The sequence below is a fragment of the Sylvia atricapilla genome, chromosome 6, assembly GCF_009819655.1.
Source record: "Sylvia atricapilla isolate bSylAtr1 chromosome 6, bSylAtr1.pri, whole genome shotgun sequence".
NCBI classification, from domain to species: domain Eukaryota; kingdom Metazoa; phylum Chordata; class Aves; order Passeriformes; family Sylviidae; genus Sylvia; species Sylvia atricapilla.
In genome coordinates this window covers 47301810-47323109 of record NC_089145.1, presented here as the reverse complement: position 1 = coordinate 47323109, position 21300 = coordinate 47301810, and the positions used below count along the sequence as shown (strand labels likewise).

Sequence of the window (21300 nt, the reverse complement as noted above, 5' to 3'; positions counted from 1 at the left end):
TTCTTACTGTATGTAATTTAGACTTTGTGAGACATTTGACTGCTTTGTTGGCTATCTAAGGATGTTAGATTTATATGAACAGCACCTCAGGTTAGATGCTTAAAATGTTCTTTACAAATTTCTCTGTGTTGACCATTGTTGATTATGTTACATGAGCTTCATTGTCTTTGTTGCTAAATCTGTTATAATTAGCAACTTTCATATATTTTGAGAAGTTATGGTGTTTTAATGGTTTTAAAAGGATTGTAGTGATCCTTTTTTTGCATACTTAAGTCTTGACTTTTCATCATTGTTACTGATTTCTGCGACTTTTAATAATTCATTATTTTAATGATCCAGGTTTATAGGTACTGGCATCAAAGTGTCTTATGAGCAAAGACAAAGAACTGCCTCTCGAAGTTTTAGTACTGACTTATCCATTGGAGATATGGAGTTCCTGGAATGCCTTTTTTCTACTGACTCTCATTCCATGCAGCCTCACTATACAGAGGTATGTTAAAAATAAAGGGAGTTCCATAGACAGGAAATGTTGATTGTATAACTGGGAATGCTAGATTTCAAAATGATTGTAATTTAAATGTTTCTTAATATTTTTTATTTTTTTTAATATGTTGCATATTAAATATAAAATTTACATTTTAATTCTGAGCTCAAATAGTGAACCCAGCTTCTGTCATACCTGACAGGAACAGCACCAAACAGCCAAACTTTGTTAGCTACTTCTTTTAAATATGCTTAGCATGGTTTGGGCAATTAAGCAAATGTTTTCCAAAAACCAAGCAATGGAGTTGAGCAATGCAAAGGTTTCTTGTGGTGGTGATTATTCTTCCAGCTCTTTTAATGGTTGGAGGCATCCAGTAAGGTAGCTGAATATGTGGTCTGAGTAAACAGTTGAGCTGGGGCTCTGTTCACTGGCTTCAGTTTGGGGTTACCTGTCTGTTCTAGGTAAAATGTCATAAATTTATTTTCCTGTGGCAACTCTTTCCTTCTTATTTATTAAGCATTTTTAACTTTTTTTTTTTTCTGAAGCTGCTGACATTTCATTCTGAAGAAAGAAATGATTCTCATTCTATGCCATGCCTTCAGCTGCATTATAAGCATTTAGATAACAGAGGACCTCAGGTAAGGTGGGAGATTAAAAAATCCAAGTTTCTGTACAATAACCTTTGTCTAATTTGGTTCATTGAAAAAAAACTGTGGTGGTACATTATTATAGGTTTTTATCTGATATTAGTAAAATGCTTTGTAGCTGCTGTGAGTTAGGACAGAAAATAGATTGTATAACAGAGTTCTTAACTCCTGCTTGTTATAATTTGTTTCACTGTTGTGTTGAAGATTTTAGTGCTTTTTCTCTTTCTTTTCAGGGTAGTCAAGGGAGACTCAGTTCTGTTCCACAGAAAGCAGAGTTACAAATAAAGTTAAGTCCAGTGTTCTGTGAGCTGGATATCAGTATTGTAGACAGATTGAATTCCTTACTTCAGCCCCAGAAACTAACTACAGTGGAGATGATGGCATCTCACATGTATGCTTCTTACAATAAGCACATAAGTCTGGTAAGTTAAAGTGAAATTGAGTAATAAACTTGCTGGGGATTTTTTTGCAGGAGGAGGTCAGGGTGACAATAAGCCTGAGATTGCTGGTTCTGATTGATTTGTGGTGGCTAAGGTGCTCTTTTTTTTTTTTAGTGTAAGAGGGTTTATTTTGCTGGGGTTGGTTTGGGATTTTTTCAGTTTCTGACACAGACCAGTAGCCATCTGACACAATCTCATTTTGCATTCAGCGGTTGTGTGCTTGAAAACAGACTGAAAGACAGTGGTAGATGCTTCACAAACTGTATAAGTTCTCAGCCTCTTGAAGCAGGGAGAACTGGGCAAAAAGGGGTAATCTTGACTGACTTCTCATCCCTAAACTGTCCCATCATCATCTCCAGCAGGTGATATGGTGTTGCTAACAATTCCACTTATATGTTGAAATCTTTAGCTGTCACAAGCAGCCCGGTTGCCTCTGCTGTGCATTACTTGCTTTTGGGGTAGGTGACAGAGAGAATGGGGGGCATATGCATTGCATTCCAGTGATCTGGGACCAACAGAAAGAAGTTGAAGCTTACTTGCCTTGGTTTGGGTTGTCACAATAGCATTAAACTTAAAGACTTTCCTTAAAATACTTGAGCAATGATTAATGAATAGAATTAACTGATTTTCTGCACAGCAACAAAAATCTTCATCTATGTTTATTGCTGCATTTACTGATTACAGAAAAATCAGCTTTCAAAACTGTTTAGGAGAAACTTTAAAAAAATGTAAGACATCAGTCATCTCTGTAAATATATAATTGTCTTGTGAGTTTGATTCCTTTTAATGATTAGCAAAAAAAGGGAGAATACGAAGGACATGAAAGTGACAGGAGCTGGACACCCTGACTTCCTGAAGGGGACAAATACACATGATAGTAATTCCTACTTTTTCAACAACAGCAATTTTTAAATGAGTGTCTGAGACACGATATTTCCTAACTGCACCTGAGTGTTGTTTGGTACTCTTATTATCTGATTTAAAAGGAGAAAAAAATTGCAAAAATATCTTTTTTTTTGAAAGATTGCTAATCTCTGCAAAATCTTGACTTCTAAGTAGAATCTTTACAACGCAAATAACAGAAAAATGTCCTAAGAACAGTAGCAGTTGGTCTTGATGTGTTATATGTGGTATATAAATAATATTTTTCATTTTCAGATATTACATCATCAAAAGCTTTCCTCATAGTCACTTTTAACGTTCTTCTCTCTAATTCAGAGGGGTTTTTTATTCACTCTGGTATGTGTTTTGTTGTTTGGTTTTTTAGCATAAAGCATTTACTGAAGTTTTTCTGGATGATTCACATACTCCTGCAAACTGTAGAGTTTCAGTCCAAGTCACTGCCCCAGCATTAAATCTCTCTGTTCGCTTCCCAATACCTGATCTACGGTCAGATCAGGAAAGAGGACCATGGTTTAAGAAGTCACTTCAGAAGGAGATTCTTCATCTTGAATTTACAGATATGGAATTTAAAACTGAATTTCTAGGAGGGTCAACTCCAGAACAAGTTAAATTAGAGCTTACCTTTAAAGAGCTAACTGGTAAGAATGTTAATACTATATTCAAAAGTCCTTTTTCATTTTTCTATGTACTTATGTAGTTGAGGGAAAGGTCCTCTCATATGGAGTATCCTGCAGGAGTGTCTTTCCACCTGAATTTTGGAGTAGATATGATATCTCTACTGTAGTTTTGTTTTCTGTACTAAATACCAACATAAGTTCAAACATTACTACAAGGAGAGGCTGCGTGTCCAGTTCTGGGCTCCTCAGTACAAGAAAGACAGTGAGCTTCTGGAGAGAGTCCAATGGAGGCCACAAAGATAATGAAGGCTCTGGAGCACCTTTCATACAATGAGAGGCTGCAGGAGCTGGGCCTGTTTGGTCTAGAGAAGACTGAGAGGGGATCTCATAAGAAAATGAATGTCTCAAAAACAGGAACCAAGAAGATGGTGCCAGACTGTCTTCAGTGGTGCCCAGAGACAGGACAAGGACCTATGGCCATAAACTGAAACTCAAGAATTTTCACATTAACATGAGGAAGAGCTTCTGTATGTTGAGGGTGGCTGAGCAGTGGGAACAGGTGCCCAGGGAGGTTGTGGAGTCTCCCTGTCTGGAGACATTCAGAACCCACCTTGGATGTGTTCCTGTGTAACCTGCTCTAGGTGACCCTGCCTTGGCAGAAGGCTGGGACTAGATAATAGCCAAAGGTCCTTTTCAACCCTAAAAGTGCTGTGATGCTGAGACTGATTCCCTAAATAACTATAACTGAAAAACTGTAATAATTTCATGCCTCTTATATCTTTTAGTGTAATAAATCTATGAGACTGGTTTATATTTGCAGTCTTCTCTGCTATCTCATTCTGTGTGCTTATTCAAGACTGTGACAAAATATAGTGATGCTATAAATGTAAATACAGATATCTGTGCATTAGAAACATCTGATTTGCTAACTACTGCTAGCTAGAAAATAATGTAAAATCATTTTTGTTTCTAAAAGTTAACATTAATTTTTTGGAAGAAGAGACGACAAACTTTGCCTAAGTAGCTCAGTAAGTAGCATTGATAGTTAGTCTTTTTAGACTCCAGCCTGAGGAGGGGCTAACCTGAAGTTAGCAGTTGTCATTCCTCTGTTAATTTCTAAAAAAATCTCTTTCTGTTCAGGTTCATTTGAAGAAGATAATGCAGAAAGACCAGTAAAATTTTTTCAGGTGTCAGGTGGCACAGATGGAGATATAACATCATCATCAGACAATTTTGACTGGCCTCGGTAAAATTTCCATCTTTTTAATGTGGATTGATTAAATTTTTATAAAGCATTGTTGTTTTTCTGATTTTAATCCAGAATGCCTGTGTGGTAAATGACTGAAAATAATTTGCAAGGAAAGAGCATGTAACTATCAAAAAGACCCCAAGAATTTATAAAAAGAAACCCTGGAAATTCTACGTATTATAATAATGCAACGTGGTTTTTAATATATAATGGCTCTTGCATGGACTTGAGTAAATTTCAGTGAAAGTTAGGGAAATGATGAGAGACTTGAGATTTTCTTCCATTTTTTTGCTTTACCTTTTCTCCTGCATTCATGACTGAATATCAAACAGCCCATCCTAGCTGAGTTTTGCCTCAAAATAGTATAAGCCATAAGAATAGTAAGAATAATTATATTGTGACTGAATTGTTGCAGCTTGTATCTCATGTAAGGCAATAGAGTACTTCAGACTTACTGAAGAGAAGAACCTGGCAGCTGAAGCATGTAATAAGATGTTTAAAGAGGCAATCTTAGATTTACTACAGAATTTTCTGTATACATTTTTTTGCCACAAAATTCAGTGGCTTTCTGACAGCAAGTTTATATGGACATTTTTTTCTTTTATAATGGCACAAATGAAATTTTCTATAACAATGTTTAAATGTAAGGAGCTACACCATGCAGTAGAGCACTTAAATAAATAGCTGTTAGTGGTCTAGTGAAACAAGCTTTATTTTGGGAGAGTGCTAGGTTTTTCTTAGGTCACCTATATGGAGTTGAATAAAGCCAACATGTAACATTTTTTTTCACCTGATTGTAGCTTTTCCATGTCCCTTTGTGTGTATAAGTTAGTTTCTTATTAGTAGTATTGCTTTGGGTAATAAAACATGCTATTATCTAATAAAAAACTCCCTGGACTTTTGAGCTATTTAGTCTGAGTTTATTTAATGGCAAGCCAGTAGAACTAGTGGACATGTGACAGAACAGAAATATAAACATTATAACCATCTCTGATGACTTATTCTCCATAAATTCTCCTATGTCAGGATTGTATTGAAAATAAACCCTCTGGCTATGCACTCTATTCTGGAGAGGATAGCAGCTGAGGAGGAGGAAGGTGATAATAACTTTCAAGAGGAAGAAGAAGGAGGATCTCATTCTTTGAAAGATGTCTGTGATATTAGAAGACCAGAGCCTTCTCCATTTTCTTCTCGTAGGGTCATGTTTGAAAATGAAGAGGTACTATAAAATTTTGTTATTGCTTTGTGCTTATGATAGAATAAATTAGTGTCTTCTAACTACTTTACATGCAATTTCTGGCTTCCACTTTCTGGTTTTGTTTTGGGGTTTTTTTTTGATTGTGTGATTTTTTTTTTTTTCTTTTTTCTTTTTTCTTTCAGATGGTGATGCCAGGAGATGTAGTTGAAATGACTGAGTTTCAGGATAAAACAATTAGCAATTCTCATTATGTACTGGAACTCATGTTACCAAACATTCATTTAACATTACCAAACAAAAGCTTTTATGAAAAACTTTACAACAGGCAAGTATAATTGTTTTCCTTGGTTATCATGACCTGTGCTCTTAGTTCTGTGTCACTTTTGATAAAAGCAATTGTCTAAGCATGTATAGCAGGAACTTATTTGTGTAGTTTATTTAAAACCACAAAGTGCTATATAAATATTTTTCCAAGTTAACGTGACACCATTGTGTCATGCATCTGATTGGTGCCATGGCAGCTGTCTGCTAGAAAGTGTTTGGCAGATTTTGTGAACAAGGAGTGCAGCTGAATAGTCTTTGGCTCTCAGTGAATACTTTGTTCAGGTCTCTGTGCATGGTTTCATTTTGCTCTAATCTTTCTGATTTCTTCTTTAAACAGATACTTAAAAAACTTGAGGTGAATTTTATTCTTTCCATCTAAAACTCTAGGGCTTACAAGGCAGTCAGAAAAAAGTCCCCAAATTCAGTTTTGTAATGCTCACAAGGGTTTATAAAAATGTAGAGAAAGTGAGCCCAATTTACAGATGGGTGTTTGCCATTTATTTCTGTTAGTTTGTTGTCTGAAAAAGAAAAAAATACTATTGGATTGTAACTGTGCTGTGCAATATGCTAGAGAGATGCTGATCTATTTTAGTCTCTCATAGATGTTACTTTACATTGAGTATTTTCACTTCCAAAGTGACAAAGCAGAACCTTCCATTGAATATTCTGTTGCCATACTTCTGTACTGAATGTCACACATCTTTACCCTAACAGACACACTCCCTTGAAATCAAAAGAATGAATATTTCCTGCAACTCAGTTGAAAATTCATGTGATCAAAATAGGGGTTTCTCAACACCCTCTCCAGCCTACTGAACTAATAGATATCTACTTATAGAGGCTTTTGTGTCACTATCACATGGTAGACTTTGATATGTGCATGCCATAGTTACAGAATAAAAGTTACTTCCATTTTTTATTGCTTTTACTCATGAATATATTATTTCTTGTGCTTGTGAACTTTATCTTGTTTATGGATGTCTTGTTATATAAAGTCTGCAAAGGAATTGTGCTTGATTGACTTAACACAAAATGGGAATATAGTCATATATTTTGTGTACTGATAATGTATTTCTTCCTAGGATCAGCAATGATTTATTGTTGTGGGAACCCACAGCTCCATCTCCTGTAGAAACGTTTGAAAACCTTTCTTATGGTGTTGGACTATCTGTGGCCAGTCAGCTCATCAACACTTTCAGTAAAGACAGCTTTAGTCAATTTAAATCTGCAGTTCATTATGGTAATACACTTAATAAATCATCTAGAGCTATTGAACTTTAGAAGCATAATTGTCTGATGTGATCAAGGTGTTAGTGGAAAGATTTTGTAAACTTACAGGAAAACATAAACCAAGGGAAAAAAAAAGTAGATTACTCTTTAATTGGGTAAAATAAGTATGAAATTCAATTGCATTACCAATGGAGAAACAATGAGTTATTGGCATAATATGTATACTGGCTAGAGAATGAGTTGTTCTTGATTTTATTTGTTAGATGATGAAAGTGGATCTGAGGAAGAAACACTACAGTATTACTCCACTGTTGATCCGAACTATCGTTCACGCAGAAGGAAAAAGCTTGACTCACAGAATAAGAACTCACAGAGCTTTCTGTCTGTTCTGCTAAATGTGACACATGGATTAGTGTCAATATTCACAGATGTAAAGGTGAGGCATAGGGGCTGGAACAAGTGTTTTGTTGTTTTGATCATGGATCCCCTTAATACTGTGTGTACTTATGTGGAAGGAGGTAGTGTTTTTTAACAGTTATTCTGTAATCTTTATACTGTTATAAGTAGGCAGCAATGCAACACAGTATTTTGCAAATTCTGTTTACTTTGCTTCATGTGAGAATAACTAAAATGCAAACAGGAAAGCATGTATTGGTAGCAAGTGTTGTGTTAGTTTAGACTGCCTAAATACAGCAAACTATCAGCAAACGATAATTTTATCTTTTCTATTCTTCCTTCAGCAGGATGATGGAAATACACTGGAAGGAAAATACGGCGAATTTTGGTTTGAATTCAACAGTGGTTCCCTTTTCAGTGTGACTAAATATGAAGGCTTTGAGGACAGACACTATGTTTGTGTCCATTCTAGCAGTCTCAATTTATATCATCAAGGTAGGAGTGGGCTTGAGGTGGCCTTGGGACTAAATTTGAAATTAACTAAGCTTGAAACTTCTTAGGAAAAAGGCTGGGGTTTTTTTCCTCTTTTCTCTGGTAGTGGCACAATGGATATAATTTATGGCTAATTTTCTAAATGCTACAGTAATGCAACTTTGTTATAGCTGTATTTACTTAGAGTGTAACTCCAACTTTCCAGACAACTGCTGGTCTTTAAAGATGCTGTGATCCTCTGGCAAATTCGTTGTACAGCCTGTTCTTTGCTATGAAAATACAATCTTTGTACATGTTATTGGTTGTTTTATTGAAAAAGCTACAGGTTATCAGTGGCTGCTGTGTTTTTCTTGAGTAGCTAGTCGTAGTCCACAGGTGAAGAATTTTGACTGTGCAGTTTGTGTATGTCTGCTAATCCCCATGTAGTTCAGCATAAGGTTTCCCCCTCAGATGCCTTTGAATCAGTGGTACTCATGTTACAGTGCAAGGCTTGGATATTGTGCGTTTAGATGTTAGCCTGGCACTGTCTCATAAAATAAAGAGGGGACACATGTTCCTCCATGTAACCTGTAGGAGATTTCTGGCCTTTATTTTGACTTGGCTGTTTTGTTGGGCAAATAAAAAACTCCATCCTTAATAGCCACATTGAAGATTATAGCTGGAACTGTGGTTTTGAATACTGGTTCACCCATAGCCTTCCCTTCACAGATCTTGATTGTGCATGACTAACTTTGTAATTAAAATAATTTTGTAGGCATTAAGCATAAAATGAATTTTCCTTAACACTTCATCAGTAACAGCTTTGATAATTCATTCCAAAATCTCTTTGCAGGTTTGGTAGATGGAGTCGTCCCTTCCTCTGAAGTGCGACTGCCTAGCACAATACGTCCCCATTGGTTAGAGCCTACTATTTGTTTTTCTGAAGAAGATGGTCTTAGTAGGACTACTTCAGATGGTGTAGGAGTGGATAGTCCAAGTATGCTGACTGTTGCAGTCAAAATCCAATCAGATAAAATAGAGAGCAATACAAAGGTTTGTGTTATTTGTGCTTTTATAAGTTGAGTTATCTCAGTTTGTATGGAAGCATCTAGACGTAGAGTCAGAAGGGTTATAGATTAAGGAACCATATAGTTCTAAGATACTCATTTCCAAACTATAATTGTCTGTTAGAATCTTTTGGGTAGATTATAAAATTTGAGCAGCAGATGATTTACTAATTTTTCCAATACTTCACTTTGCTGATTTTGCTATTTCTTTATTGAATGCATCTTATGAATAGTTGACCCTTTTTGGTTTTGTTGAGTTTATCTGGTGTTCAAAACAGGCAAGAACAACTGTAGAGTTACACTGCAGTTAACTAGCAGTGTCATTTAATAGGCAGCCTTTGCTTACCTATTTGGAATGGGACTGGTAAAATGACAGGAGCATTTATAAGTGTGGCTGAAAGATGACGTCTTAGCGTAGTGGTGGTAAACAAGTTGGTTGAGTTATCTAAAGAAGGGTTCTGCAGGCCAGCAAAATATTGTGGGGGGTTCAGTTTCCTCACATGTGAGGCTACTTTGGGTTAGTATTCCTGGTAATTTCTGCTGAATACCGGAGTGAATGTACAGGCAGCCTGCTTTCCTACTACCAACACAAAGCTGCCATTTCTACGCTATCCTGTTGCAAAAAGTATGATACAGTGTTATCCAGGATTTGTGTATTGGGAAGCAGGTTTTTTCTAGACACCAGGAGATTTTTGGGAGCAGAAGGATGAGACTGTTTCATAATCTCTGTGTGAAATAGTTGCATGTGTTTCCTTGTAAGCCAAGTCTGGCAACTTTGTTGTGCAGGAATTTCTGGTTGCTGTCGGACTACGAGGAGCCACCCTTCAGCACCGAGTGCTGCCTTCAGGTTTAAGCTGGCATGAACAGGTCAGGTTGCTACAGTTTTCTTGACTGCAGCTTCAATTTCAGTCTCATTGCCTTTACTATCAGACTAAATCTTGATTAAAAATCTTGGTGTTAGGCTGTGCCATATTACCATACTCTGCTCTTGAAGGTGTTATTATTTCTTTCCTGTTTCTCTTTGAGACTATTGACAGATGATAATCTTATTTTTAAATTATTTCATGTCTATTCACTTGATTCCTCTCATCATTCTAACTTTCTGCCCATAACATGTCAGGGAGGTTGTTGTGGGGAGTTTACTTCATTCTCTCGGGGTTTGGGTTTTGTTTAAAATTAAGATGAAAAATATCAGTAGTCTAATACAATTCAAGTGCATAAATAATCACGAAGTTAAAAATACCCTCAAAACAAGCAAAAGTGTTATTTGCCATTCTGAAAGCATTTCTGTATTATTCCCTTCTGCTGACTTTATCCCTCAAGTCTCATTTCTCAGTTGTACATTTCCTGTTTTGTATTGCTGGAATAGCAGTACTGGAGGACTTCAGGGTGGCAGTGAGCAGCAGTTTGCACAAACGTTTCTGAATGAGAAGGGTTTGTAGTTCATAGGTGTGGATGCAGAGGGTAGAGCACAGCAGCCAGGGCTGGAGCCCCTTGGTCTGTGGGTGTGCACATGAGGCAACACAGGCCATTAGCACAGAGGCAGTGTTGTTGAATGTCCCATACTGGATTACAGATAGTAACCCTTGACACTCAAGCCTCTCCTGTTTATCCTCCAGTCTCTGTAATATACTGATTTTTACATACATTGTTACTGTATAACTCCGTGGAGCTGAACTTGGGACTTTGGACTCTGCTGTGCTGTTATTTTCTCCTCATTATTCTCTCCATAATATTCCTGTGGGTTTGTGTAACGTGCTTTACACCACATTGCTTCTTTGCTCTATGAAATTTTCCTCAAGTAACATTCCCAAGTGCATCACAGGCAATATTTTTTGGAGGGGGAGGGATCGAATAAAAAATTGTCCAAAGTAGTTAGAAGAAAAAAATCAAAAGACTATCAGCAATGGTATGCCTCAGGCTTGGAATATTTTAAGAACTTTTTCAGTGTAACATATTGGAGAGTGAACTATGACAGATCTTCTAGAGGAGGACAACAGCTAGTTTTATATTGTAGTACATGAAAAAGCTGTTTATACAAGGAATGTGCACATGGTTCTGAGTGTATTTCCCACACCCACTTCTCAAGAAAGACTTGAAGATAACTTAAACGATGTAGAGGGTTACAAGAAAAGTGAACTCTTCAGAGAGAGAACAAGGAAAATGCAAACACTTTAATAACAGCTACAAAGAGGGATGAATAAGACTGTATTTGGGCAGTGTTTTAAAAATGCATTATCAAGCTTTGTTACAAGGAGCCACTTGAGTGTATGTAGATTGGTCTTTTCCATACCTTTGAAGCTGCAGTTTTTATGGGGTTTTTTGTGTTGTTTACATTCCATGCTTCTCTCTATAAAGATATTAAGTGTCTTGATATATCTGAGGTTGTTCACACCTTTTCCTTCTACTAATCTAAAATTTTATTGTCTTACCTTTTAGAGTTTCTCTTTTGTGTTGCATAGTTGTTTGCTAATTAACAGATATTGAAGTATTAATATGTTTGTGATTTTTAGATTTTATATTTTTTGAATATTTCTGATGAGCCTGTTCTGGGATATAATCCTCCAGCTACAATTACAACTTTTCATGTACATCTGTGGAGTTGTGCTCTTGATTACAGGTAAGTAAAATGCAAGTGTGTCACTTGGCTCTGCAACTATGTACTTACTATAAATAGTATTTATTTAGGCACTTTTGAAAAATGTGCTTGACAGAAATCCCTTAACTGGAAGGAATTTAAAGCAGGCTATGACTTAGCTAGGTCTGGGAATATGGAATTAGGTAATCTATAAGGCTTTGAGCGAACTTCCAAAGAGGTACAGAGCACTAATTCGTTTTTCTTGTTTGTTATTAGGCCCTTGTTTTTGCCAGTCAGGTCTCTACTTACTGTTGAAACTTTCAGCATTTCCAGCAGTGTTGCAGTAGATAAATCCTCATCTACCCTCAGGTATGGTGTAAATGATTGTGAATCATGTAAGCTCCTGTGCAACTTGTAATGCCTATATGCTTTTTTGGCCTTAGAAGTATTAATGTTACAATTTGCTCACATGTAATCCTTCTGTTTTATTAGGTTAAATAATTTTGTTTATTTATGCTTTTTAGTTGTATTGCTTCCTTTTTACAGCAAGCAATTCTATATTTTTAATAAGATAGGAATGTCTTGAAATGAAGTTATGTCTATTTTATGAATTAGTAAGACCTTAAGATTTCTTGTAATTTCTTACTTGGAGACAGTGTATTAATTAATTGAATATTTAATGACTAATGAGTAAATCTGTAATTTCTTGTAACTTCAGTTGAATATTCATTCTGTTTTACCTGTTTTGTTGTGAAGTATCTATACAGTTGGTTGTTTTTATTGAAAAACCTTTTAAGTGACCTTTGAAACAAATGTTCTGTTAACTTTGTTAAGAAGAGAAAAAAACAGAGATAGAAACAAGTGTTAACGATTAAGGCATTATTTCCTATTCTAGGAAGGATCAAATATATAAACTGAAGTGTAAGAAATAAATAATTAGCAATGGGGAAAATATCTTACAGTGGTTAATTGTCAATAGATGTGAGAATTATGAAAGTTTAAAGTGAATAGTTTGGATTTAAGGTATGGTAGGTATATTTGTGTTTTAAATTTTTTTACATACTAATTTCTTTTGACTTACTAATTGCACAGCATTTCTCTAGCATTTTGATTTCCTCTTGTTATTATCTCTTAGGATAATTTTGGATGAAGCTGCTTTGCATTTGTCTGACAAGTGCAACACTGTCATGGTGAACCTCCATAGAGGTAAGGATGCTTCAGATGTGGTTAATCAATTGCAGAGCCTAAAAAACCAAACTTACAGGCATATTCAGCATGTACAATGGTTATTGAAGAAGAGGACTGAGGAGATAAGGAGCAGAAAATCGAGTGTGAGGGAACAGTGTAGTGTTGATAAAAATTTGAGTGCTCTGGTTTGGATTTCTGGCTCCAGAATTATGTCAGAGAAAAGCATCTTGCAATTCCTTTTGTATCTTGTTATGGTTTATAAGGGATATTTGAAAAAGCATATATTTAAAAATCTGGAGTTTCACAGAAAGGAATTTTCTTAGGAAAGAGATCTCATGAGATATATATTCTTAATAGTTGAACTGGATTCAACTAGTTGAAATAGTTGAAAGGTGCTATATGGCACAGAGTTGTAAGTTCTGAAAAGGATCATACCAGCTGGGTTGCTCTCATTGAAATAGTAAGAACCTTTAAGGACTGAGGAACTTGAATCAATATTTAACAAATGAGTTGGAGAAATAATGAAACCTTGTGCCCACAAATGTATTTAGCTTAGGTAAGAGGTCTCAAGTAGGGGGCACAGTGAAAGGTAAGCCTGTTTTCTTTAAACAACAAAAGAGGACAAATAAGTTGCTCATAGCACTGAAACATTAGTACAATATGAACACGTTCTCTCTCACTTCAGCTAAAAAACTGGTAGAATGTTTAGTCATTCAGCTTCTGTGTGCCGTAGTTTCTCTAACTCATACAGGTGGGATGAAGATAAATCTTAAAGGATTACAATGCACGCAGATGGTGGTAGTGGGAGTGATACATTGGACTGAAAAGATTCAAGTTCTTGATTTGAGTAGCTGAAACTGAACTCTGAAAGTAATCCTTATCAAAGAAGGAGATGCAGAGATGTAAAAAGTTGTGATTCCTTTACAGCTCATGCTGGTTTTATAACTATAGGTATATAGGATTTTGTTATTTTCTTAGTAATTTTTTAAATCCTCATATTTCAGATTATGTTCGTGTTATGGATATGGGACTGCTGGAACTAACCATTACAGCAGTAAAATCTGATTCTGAGGGAGAAAGAGTAAGTATTCAATCACAAACAAACTAAAATGTAAAGTCTTCATGAGAGATTGTGATTTGAAAATTACTTTATTACACTTAAAATCGAAGGTTTTTCCGTTTACTTGTGGTTTTTTAACTACTTTTTTGATAAGTTAAGTAAAATAATTTAAAAACAACAGTGTATGTAGTTTCTATGGAACGTTAGGAATTTGAAGTTTATTCTTGTTTTTTCATTGTTGCTATCTAGACTAAACCACGTTTTGAGCTGCACTGTTCCAGTGATGTAATCCATATTCGTACCTGCTCTGATTCATGTGCTGCACTAATGAATCTCATACAGTATATTGCAAGTTATGGTGATTTACATCCACCTGCTAAGACAGAGGTCAAACGTGGAGTTAGCAAGCCGAAAATGAAGGTATAGAATGGCAAAATGATAACAAATTTCTGCTTTAACTTTCTGCTTCTTGGTAATATATTTTAATTTTAATCCCCATTCTGTTTACAAATAATATGAGATTTTCTGCAAAGATATTAACAAATTGTATCTAATTTAAAATATATTTCAGAGTTAAAATAGATTTTTTTTTCTGCTTTGGTCACTAAATATTTTTAAACATTACTCTGTTCACCTCTTGTACTTTACTCTTACCTAAAGAAGAAAACTCCAGGGCATATATGAGCTGTCCAGGTCGTCTCATGATCTAAATACCCCGAACAATAATGTTCTAACCTACTTTATGAATTCTCCAGCTTGGTGTTTCAGATCACTTGACTATTTAACAAGTTAAGGTGATTTTTCTCACAGTTCAAGAGCTGTGAATCAAGCTGTTCTTGCAAAATCTTTTTTGACATTTGTTGGTTTTGAGATGTAACCATGTGCAGTTCCTCTCTTACAGGTAGAGACCTTTAGCCAACCGTCTTCCCACGGACCAGGCCTTGCTGAATCAGAGCAGCAGATTTTACGGGATTTGATGAGTGATGCAATGGAAGAAATTGAGACTCAACAGACTGCTTCTGCCATGAAGCAAGAGTCTAATGGTAAGAATCCTCTGAAGGCCTAACTACATATAAAGGACAACTTTTCTGTAAAGAAAGTGGGATTGAAAGTTCTGTGTCTGTAGAGGTGCTGCAGTAAGAATGGGAGCACGTACTTAGGATGTCTGAAATCTTCAAACTATGGAACAGATTCTTGTGTTTAATAATAGTAATGCAGAAGTACTTTGAGGTTCTAGTCAAATCCACGTTACTGAGGCACTGAAAGCAGCCGGGAAGAAATCTCTGGGACTCTGTCAAGACCCCAAATCCTGTAGGAGTATAAGTTAGTGTGGAGGAACCGAAGACCTCTTTTCTATGTCTGAGGGAGGTCCAGGAAGATGGTGCAGCTCTGAGTCACAGGAAGAACTTTTAGCTATAAAGAATTTTTCCAATTAGCAGATACAACAAGATAGCCATAACCCTGTGATAAAAATTAACTTCGGTTTCATGGCTAGAGTGCAATTCAGGTTTAAATTTGATAAGGATTTTGTACTGCAAGTAGATTTCTATTCCATTACTATTTCCATAATGTCTGGTCATCTTTTCTGTGGTGGAAGGTGAATAGACACTGTACTACTGAAAGTTTTTGATGCTGTGGTCTTACTACCAGAATGAGAAACTTGAGAATTGTGTATTATTTATAGTAGGAATTGATTCAAGATGTAATAAGGAAAGTTCCTTGATACACTTGAGGTTACAAACATTAGTTTATCTCATTTTCATATTTTGTAAGGATTTTAACACTGAAACATGTTTTTTTTTTTTCACCCTCCTCCAACTCTCAGGGGTTTTGGATGACAGATCTCAAACTCAGGAACCATCTTGCTCAGATCTCTTCCTGTTTCCAGATGAAAGTGGAAATATCTCACAAGAACCAAGTCCCACTTACGCTTCATTCACTCATCACCTGATAAGTGAGGCCATGGGAGATGTTCCAGCAGAAAGTGATGATTTCTGCATTCTTTTTGCTCCTAAAGTTGCTGTTGCTGTAAGATACTTTGAAAATTACTTTTAAAAATGCATATATAAACTGAATTAGAGAAAAGCCTATGTAAAACCGTGACAAATAAGAGATCATAGATTTCAGCAATTGCTTAGTAAAGCTTTTCTGTTTGAAAGGAATTCATGCATTGTTACTGTTAGGAATGAGTGGAAGTATTTTCAAATAGATATGATTTTTCTATATTTCAGCATTTTCAAATAGATATGATTTTTCTATATTTCAGCACTATGTAGTTGTTCTCTCATCTGAATGCTATATTGAGCTGTATTGGCAGTTTTCCTCCATTTTAGTCATGTTCAATCATTGTCATATTGACTTACAATAGTGGTATAGTTAGGAAAAAATGTGTTAAGCAAAAACCAGCATTTATCAAAGCATCAGCTTTGCGTGTCTTCTGATCTTTTGTTCATTTCTCTTTTAATCTAAGCTCTCAGTGCTTCTGAGGACCTAAGATCGTTTCCAAACCTCAGAGAAAAGCTCATGTGTTGCTTTACACCACTGTCTGTCCTCTGCATGTTGTCTGGTGTTATTCTTTGTAATAGTCAGGAGCAGTTCCTGGGTCCCTGATTAGAAGCTGCATTTTCCCAGTTATAGCTGAGCTTGTTTGTTTCCGAAAGTGCTAATAGGATAGCCTGGGCTCTTCTGTGGTTTTCTGTGTGCTTTCAACTAGTACTTCATTTTGTTTATAGTTTGGGGAGGGAAGTTTTTTGTTTTGGCTTGGGTTTTTTTACTGTTGTTTTTAACTGCATGACAGCTTCTGCTTTTTTTCATATGCTTTTGTCTGTACTTTGTAAGGAACATTTCTAAACGGATCATGTGTTGTATAGGCTTTAGAAGACAGTACAGAAAAGTTTTCCCTTTCATAGGAAGGAATTAGACATCTCAATAAAGAAAGCAGATTTCACCTTCTCAATGCTATATGCTTTTATTTTTAATTAGGAAAAAGAGGAAGAACCAGTTATAAAAATAATGGTTGATGATGCAATTATCATAAAGGAAAATCATTTCAGTCAACCTATTAAAAAAACGGATACAAGCAAAGCTCCCCTTCATTTTCCTGTTCCTCTGGTACGCTATGTTGTAAAGGAAATATCTCTTATTTGGCATCTTTATGGTGGAAGGGATTTTGGGACTGCACCACCAACTTCTCCAGCTAAAAGTTTCATGTAAGTGTTTGATCTAATTATGTGGATTAGAAAATTTAGAAATACTTTCTTTTCTTTTGATTTGGAGTAATATTATTGTCCAGTCGGAAGTCTCCCTTGTTTGCTTCTTGGCTCTCTTCTTAAAAGGAATCAATTTGGGTTGGAAGGGATCTTAAAGATCATCTAGATTCTTACTCAGTTTAACTCCAAACGTCATAGTGTATTTTTCTTGTGTTAACCTGGACAAGCTGGGTTTGATTTTGATGATTTTTGGAGTGGGGTGGAGGAATTTTGTTTTAGGGTAATATTAGTAGTCATGTTTTCCTAAAGAGATCAGGACTTAAGGAGCATAAGAGTCAGATTTACAGCATGTCATGTGAGCTAGAGAATAAAAATTATTACAGCCAAAATTAAGGAAATGTTTCATGAATGTTAATTTGATGGGATACATGCTCCTGGCATTCTGTTAAGCTGTGTATTATCTGAGCAAAAAGAAATTATTTTGTTAACAGTAACGTAATTTCAATTTTTTTAAAATGTAATTAAAATAGTAAGAAGTTACATGCAGTGCATTTAGTTTTTAGATTAACAGTCAGATAATTTAATCTGCAAAAGTGTATTTTTCCTTTTTATTTCCCCAGAAGTCCCCATAGTTCTCCTTCTCATACACCAACGAGGCATGGACGGAATACAGCGTGTGGAGGAAGAGGAAGAAACCCAGACTTCCTAATGGAAATACAGTTAAGCAAGGTGAGTAACAGAAACAGCTTCAGCCATGACTTCTGTGTGTGGGTATCTTTACATGTTTTACTCCTTTGATAGCACCTTTCCATTAGAGTTCAGTACTATTTCTTTCTAAGCAATCACTTTGATGGTGATGAAAGTAGAATTTGTTTAACAAAAGCTGTTAGTATTAGCATAGCATTTACAGGCTGCATAAGCTTATTTCTAAAGATGGAGTATATCCATCACAGTATTCTTAAAAGTTCTTGTTTATTATAACCAAGATTTGCAGCTGCTCTTCTGTTTTTCTCTCTTCAGTTGCATTCTGAATAGGTACACCTGTTATGAAATAGTGTTCTAACAAAATAAGCAAGATTAGATCTGTTGAGAATATTCAGTGTATCTGTTTGACAACTGGTTATGAAATAACATCTAGTTATATCAGAGTATTGTTTCTGTGTTTCCCCTAACATATTTAGCACCCTTCAGGTGTAAGTATCTTACTATTGTTTTTAGGCCTGTGCTTAGCTCTAACATAGGAACTAGGGGAGTTTTTTTGGTACTGTGCATAATATTGGTAAGGAAATAAACATGTTTCATGTTACATGGATCAATAATAGAATCTTTTTAAAAGAAGATGTTTTCAAACATTTCCATAAACATGAAAGGAACTACATAAAAATAAAGGCCTTTTTTTAGTCTGTGTGCATTTCTAAAACTTAAAATTCAGTACCATTAGTACTTCAAGCAAATATGCCAGAAATATGTGATACTTAAGGTAGCCTTTTCAAGAAAAAAAAATGACATTGCAATAAAAAAGAGGGAAAAGGGAAGCATTTAATATTCCTCCTGGAAAACTTCGTATGTAGAATTATAGCCATCTCCCAATTTGCAGATCTTTAATGAGAGCTGGTGTTAGCACTGAAGCGGTATGAAGGTTTTTTCCCCTGCTTGGGCCCCATACTCGGTGCAAGGCTGGATGGCAATGTTTAAAGCGCTGAAGGAGAACACGAGTGTCACAAGCGGTGCTGCCCGGGAGCTCAGCGCGGGGCCGGCAGGGGCCGCTGCCGTGTGCGCTGTGTGCGCTCAGCGGCGTCCCACGGCCGGCCGGGCTGGGTTTGTGCGTCAGCACAGCTGGGAATGAGCGCTGCATCAAGGGGAGACCAAACGAGGTCACTTAGAGAAATGCTCACTTAGATTTATGTGGAGTAAAGTGGGTAAGGAAAGGGAAACAACGTGGCAAAAATCCGCTTGAGAAATCGGTTGGTAGGGAAGAAACATTTTTTTTTCTCAAGTATTAGAGGGTGCAAGACTCAAGAACTACAAGATTGTCTAGTACAGGCTTCACCGTGGAGTGAGAAAGATGTCAGGATTGAGAGGAAAAAGCTGAGTCAATTTAAAAAAAAAGTGAAATTTATTCCTCATCTTATACTGACTCTTTGGCTTGAATTTGCATATCAAAGTACAAACATGTACACTACTGGAATTGGAAGATTTCTACTGCTAGATAAGTAAAAACCTGCATAGTGTTCAGAAATCTCAATAGTATTTCTGTAAATTTAAAGTAGGGGACAGCTTTAAAAGTTCTTATATGTGGTATACTTCCCTGATTTTTCTTTATTTATTTTTAAAGAACTACTCTGCTGTAAAATGGCATTTTTCAATGAAACTGATTATGCTTGTTTTCTTTCCTTTTAAAAGGTGAAATTCCAGCATGAGGTGTATCCTCCAGGTGGTGCTGATGGTGAATCCTGTCTGTTGGAGCAGCCAGTGTCACGACAAGTTTTTATTGTTCAAGACCTGGAGATCAGAGATCGCTTAGCTACATCACAAATGAATAAATTTCTCTATCTATACTGTAGTAAAGAGATGCCCAGAAAAGCACATTCAAACATGGTATAACTATGAAATGTTAATTTCTTACAATTACAATGGTTGTTATTGTCGGGGCTATGTGCACTTCTTAATCTTGCAGAAGTAGAAACACGAGTTTGTGGAACACTGAAGTAATATAACTTGTTGATAGTTATTTGGATATTAAGACTAATTCAAAGGTCGGTCTGAATGTCGCATGTCAGGTATTAATGGGTTTGAGACTGCTGGTTAAAAAGTAGGTGTGCAAGACTACTTTGGTAGCTTTCATAATTTGGTTTTGAGCAAATGTCTGCTTGTATCATTGAGGAGACTTTTCACTACACATCCAGATTTGTATTTTTATGGTAGACAGTAGTTCTGTAAAGGATTTCATAATTTTTAAGGATTTCTTTAACTATTTTTTTATAACCTTCAGAGTGTAGTTTTTTTATTCAAACAGTAATTGCTAAGTGGAATCATACTAGTACAGAGATTTTGCAGTAGATATTTTTCCTAGCTGGTGTTCTGAGATTTAATAATTGTGAATGTTAGTGCTTTTATTGATCTTGGTTTTTTTTTCAGTTAACAGTTAAAGCATTACATGTCCGTCCAGAGTCTGGCAGATCCCCACAGGAATGTTGTTTACGTGTTTCACTAATGCCACTTCGCCTCAATATTGACCAGGTTGGTTGTGGCAGTGCAAAAAATAAAATTATTTTTTCTTTATTGAATGATACCTGGGGTTTCTCTTAACCAGATACTTTTAGCCGTCATACATATTTTATGTTTTACATTTTCTTGGTGGGATACATTTTTTATTTAATCTTTGGATCTCTGTTGTTTCATTTATATCCAGGCTAGAACTTGCCCTCTGCTCCAGCTATTACAAAGGCTAGATTTTTTAATTAAAAAACGCATAAGAATATCTTTAGGCAAAACTGTTTTCTCAGTAATTTTTCCTCCTGAAACTTCTGATAATCTCAAAGAGTTTAGATTCATGACTTTTAAAAATAGCTACCTTTTCTTGAATGGTCTGGTTTTGTTTGTTCATGAAGTGACTTCATTCATGTTTTTAATTGGAAAAGGTTAATCATTAATTCAGAACTGGTTCACACTTGGTCAAGGGCACTTGACATTTGAGAAATTCCTCTATAACCTGAATGTTTTGTCTTGCCATCAACTGCAGTGGTAGGGGGAGCAGAAATTGTTTTACTCGCTTTAGCACGTCTTTGTGCAAGGCATTTTTGATATATTCAAGAAACATTTGGGTTTTTTCTAAACCAGTAAGAGCTATATATGTGTGTGCTGGCAAATGTCAAGTGCAGTTACTACTCTTTGTTGAGGCATTTATTCCTTGTCGTCTTCAGAGAGCTACATGGGATTTGGGTTTTTCAGCAGCATAATTAGGATTTCCATGCCTTTTCTTTCTTTCCACACATTAGAGACCAGGTTTTTGTTTTGCTTTTAGCAAAACTGAGTTCTGTCTGGTTTGCAATAATTTAATCTAGAAAAAAATGGCCTGGAAATACTGCCATCTAGGGAGAAAATATGTTCCCTCTTGGTTACTTTTTATGTTTTGTACCATAAACGGAATTCACCTTTACAACTTCTATGAAATGAAACACAGCTGTTTTGGAAGCACAGGGGTGCATGCAGTCATTAGAAATACTTGTTATTACTACT

At 35.9% G+C, this 21300-nt stretch overlaps 1 protein-coding gene across 3 annotated transcripts in view; it reads left to right on the top strand.

Moving 5' to 3' along the window:
• ATG2B (autophagy related 2B) overlaps positions 1-21300 on the top strand; it is a 45915-nt gene that overhangs the window by 13581 nt on the left and 11034 nt on the right. The window contains exons 12-34 of one of the 3 annotated variants that reach the window (XM_066321829.1): positions 340-490; positions 1030-1122; positions 1365-1553; positions 2839-3112; positions 4232-4337; positions 5367-5559; positions 5721-5863; positions 6945-7102; positions 7356-7528; positions 7836-7983; positions 8813-9012; positions 9813-9893; positions 11540-11646; positions 11881-11973; positions 12740-12810; positions 13797-13873; positions 14102-14272; positions 14754-14895; positions 15678-15880; positions 16835-17061; positions 17682-17790; positions 19465-19659; positions 20200-20301. In XM_066321829.1, coding sequence (XP_066177926.1) covers positions 340-490; positions 1030-1122; positions 1365-1553; positions 2839-3112; positions 4232-4337; positions 5367-5559; positions 5721-5863; positions 6945-7102; positions 7356-7528; positions 7836-7983; positions 8813-9012; positions 9813-9893; positions 11540-11646; positions 11881-11973; positions 12740-12810; positions 13797-13873; positions 14102-14272; positions 14754-14895; positions 15678-15880; positions 16835-17061; positions 17682-17790; positions 19465-19659; positions 20200-20301 — 3406 coding nt within the window. Of the gene's footprint in view, positions 1-339; positions 491-1029; positions 1123-1364; positions 1554-2838; positions 3113-4231; positions 4338-5366; positions 5560-5720; positions 5864-6944; positions 7103-7355; positions 7529-7832; positions 7984-8812; positions 9013-9812; positions 9894-11539; positions 11647-11880; positions 11974-12739; positions 12811-13796; positions 13874-14101; positions 14273-14753; positions 14896-15677; positions 15881-16834; positions 17062-17681; positions 17791-19464; positions 19660-20199; positions 20302-21300 lie in introns of all 3 variants that reach the window. The other 2 variants (XM_066321830.1, XM_066321828.1) reach the window with 2 other exon arrangements.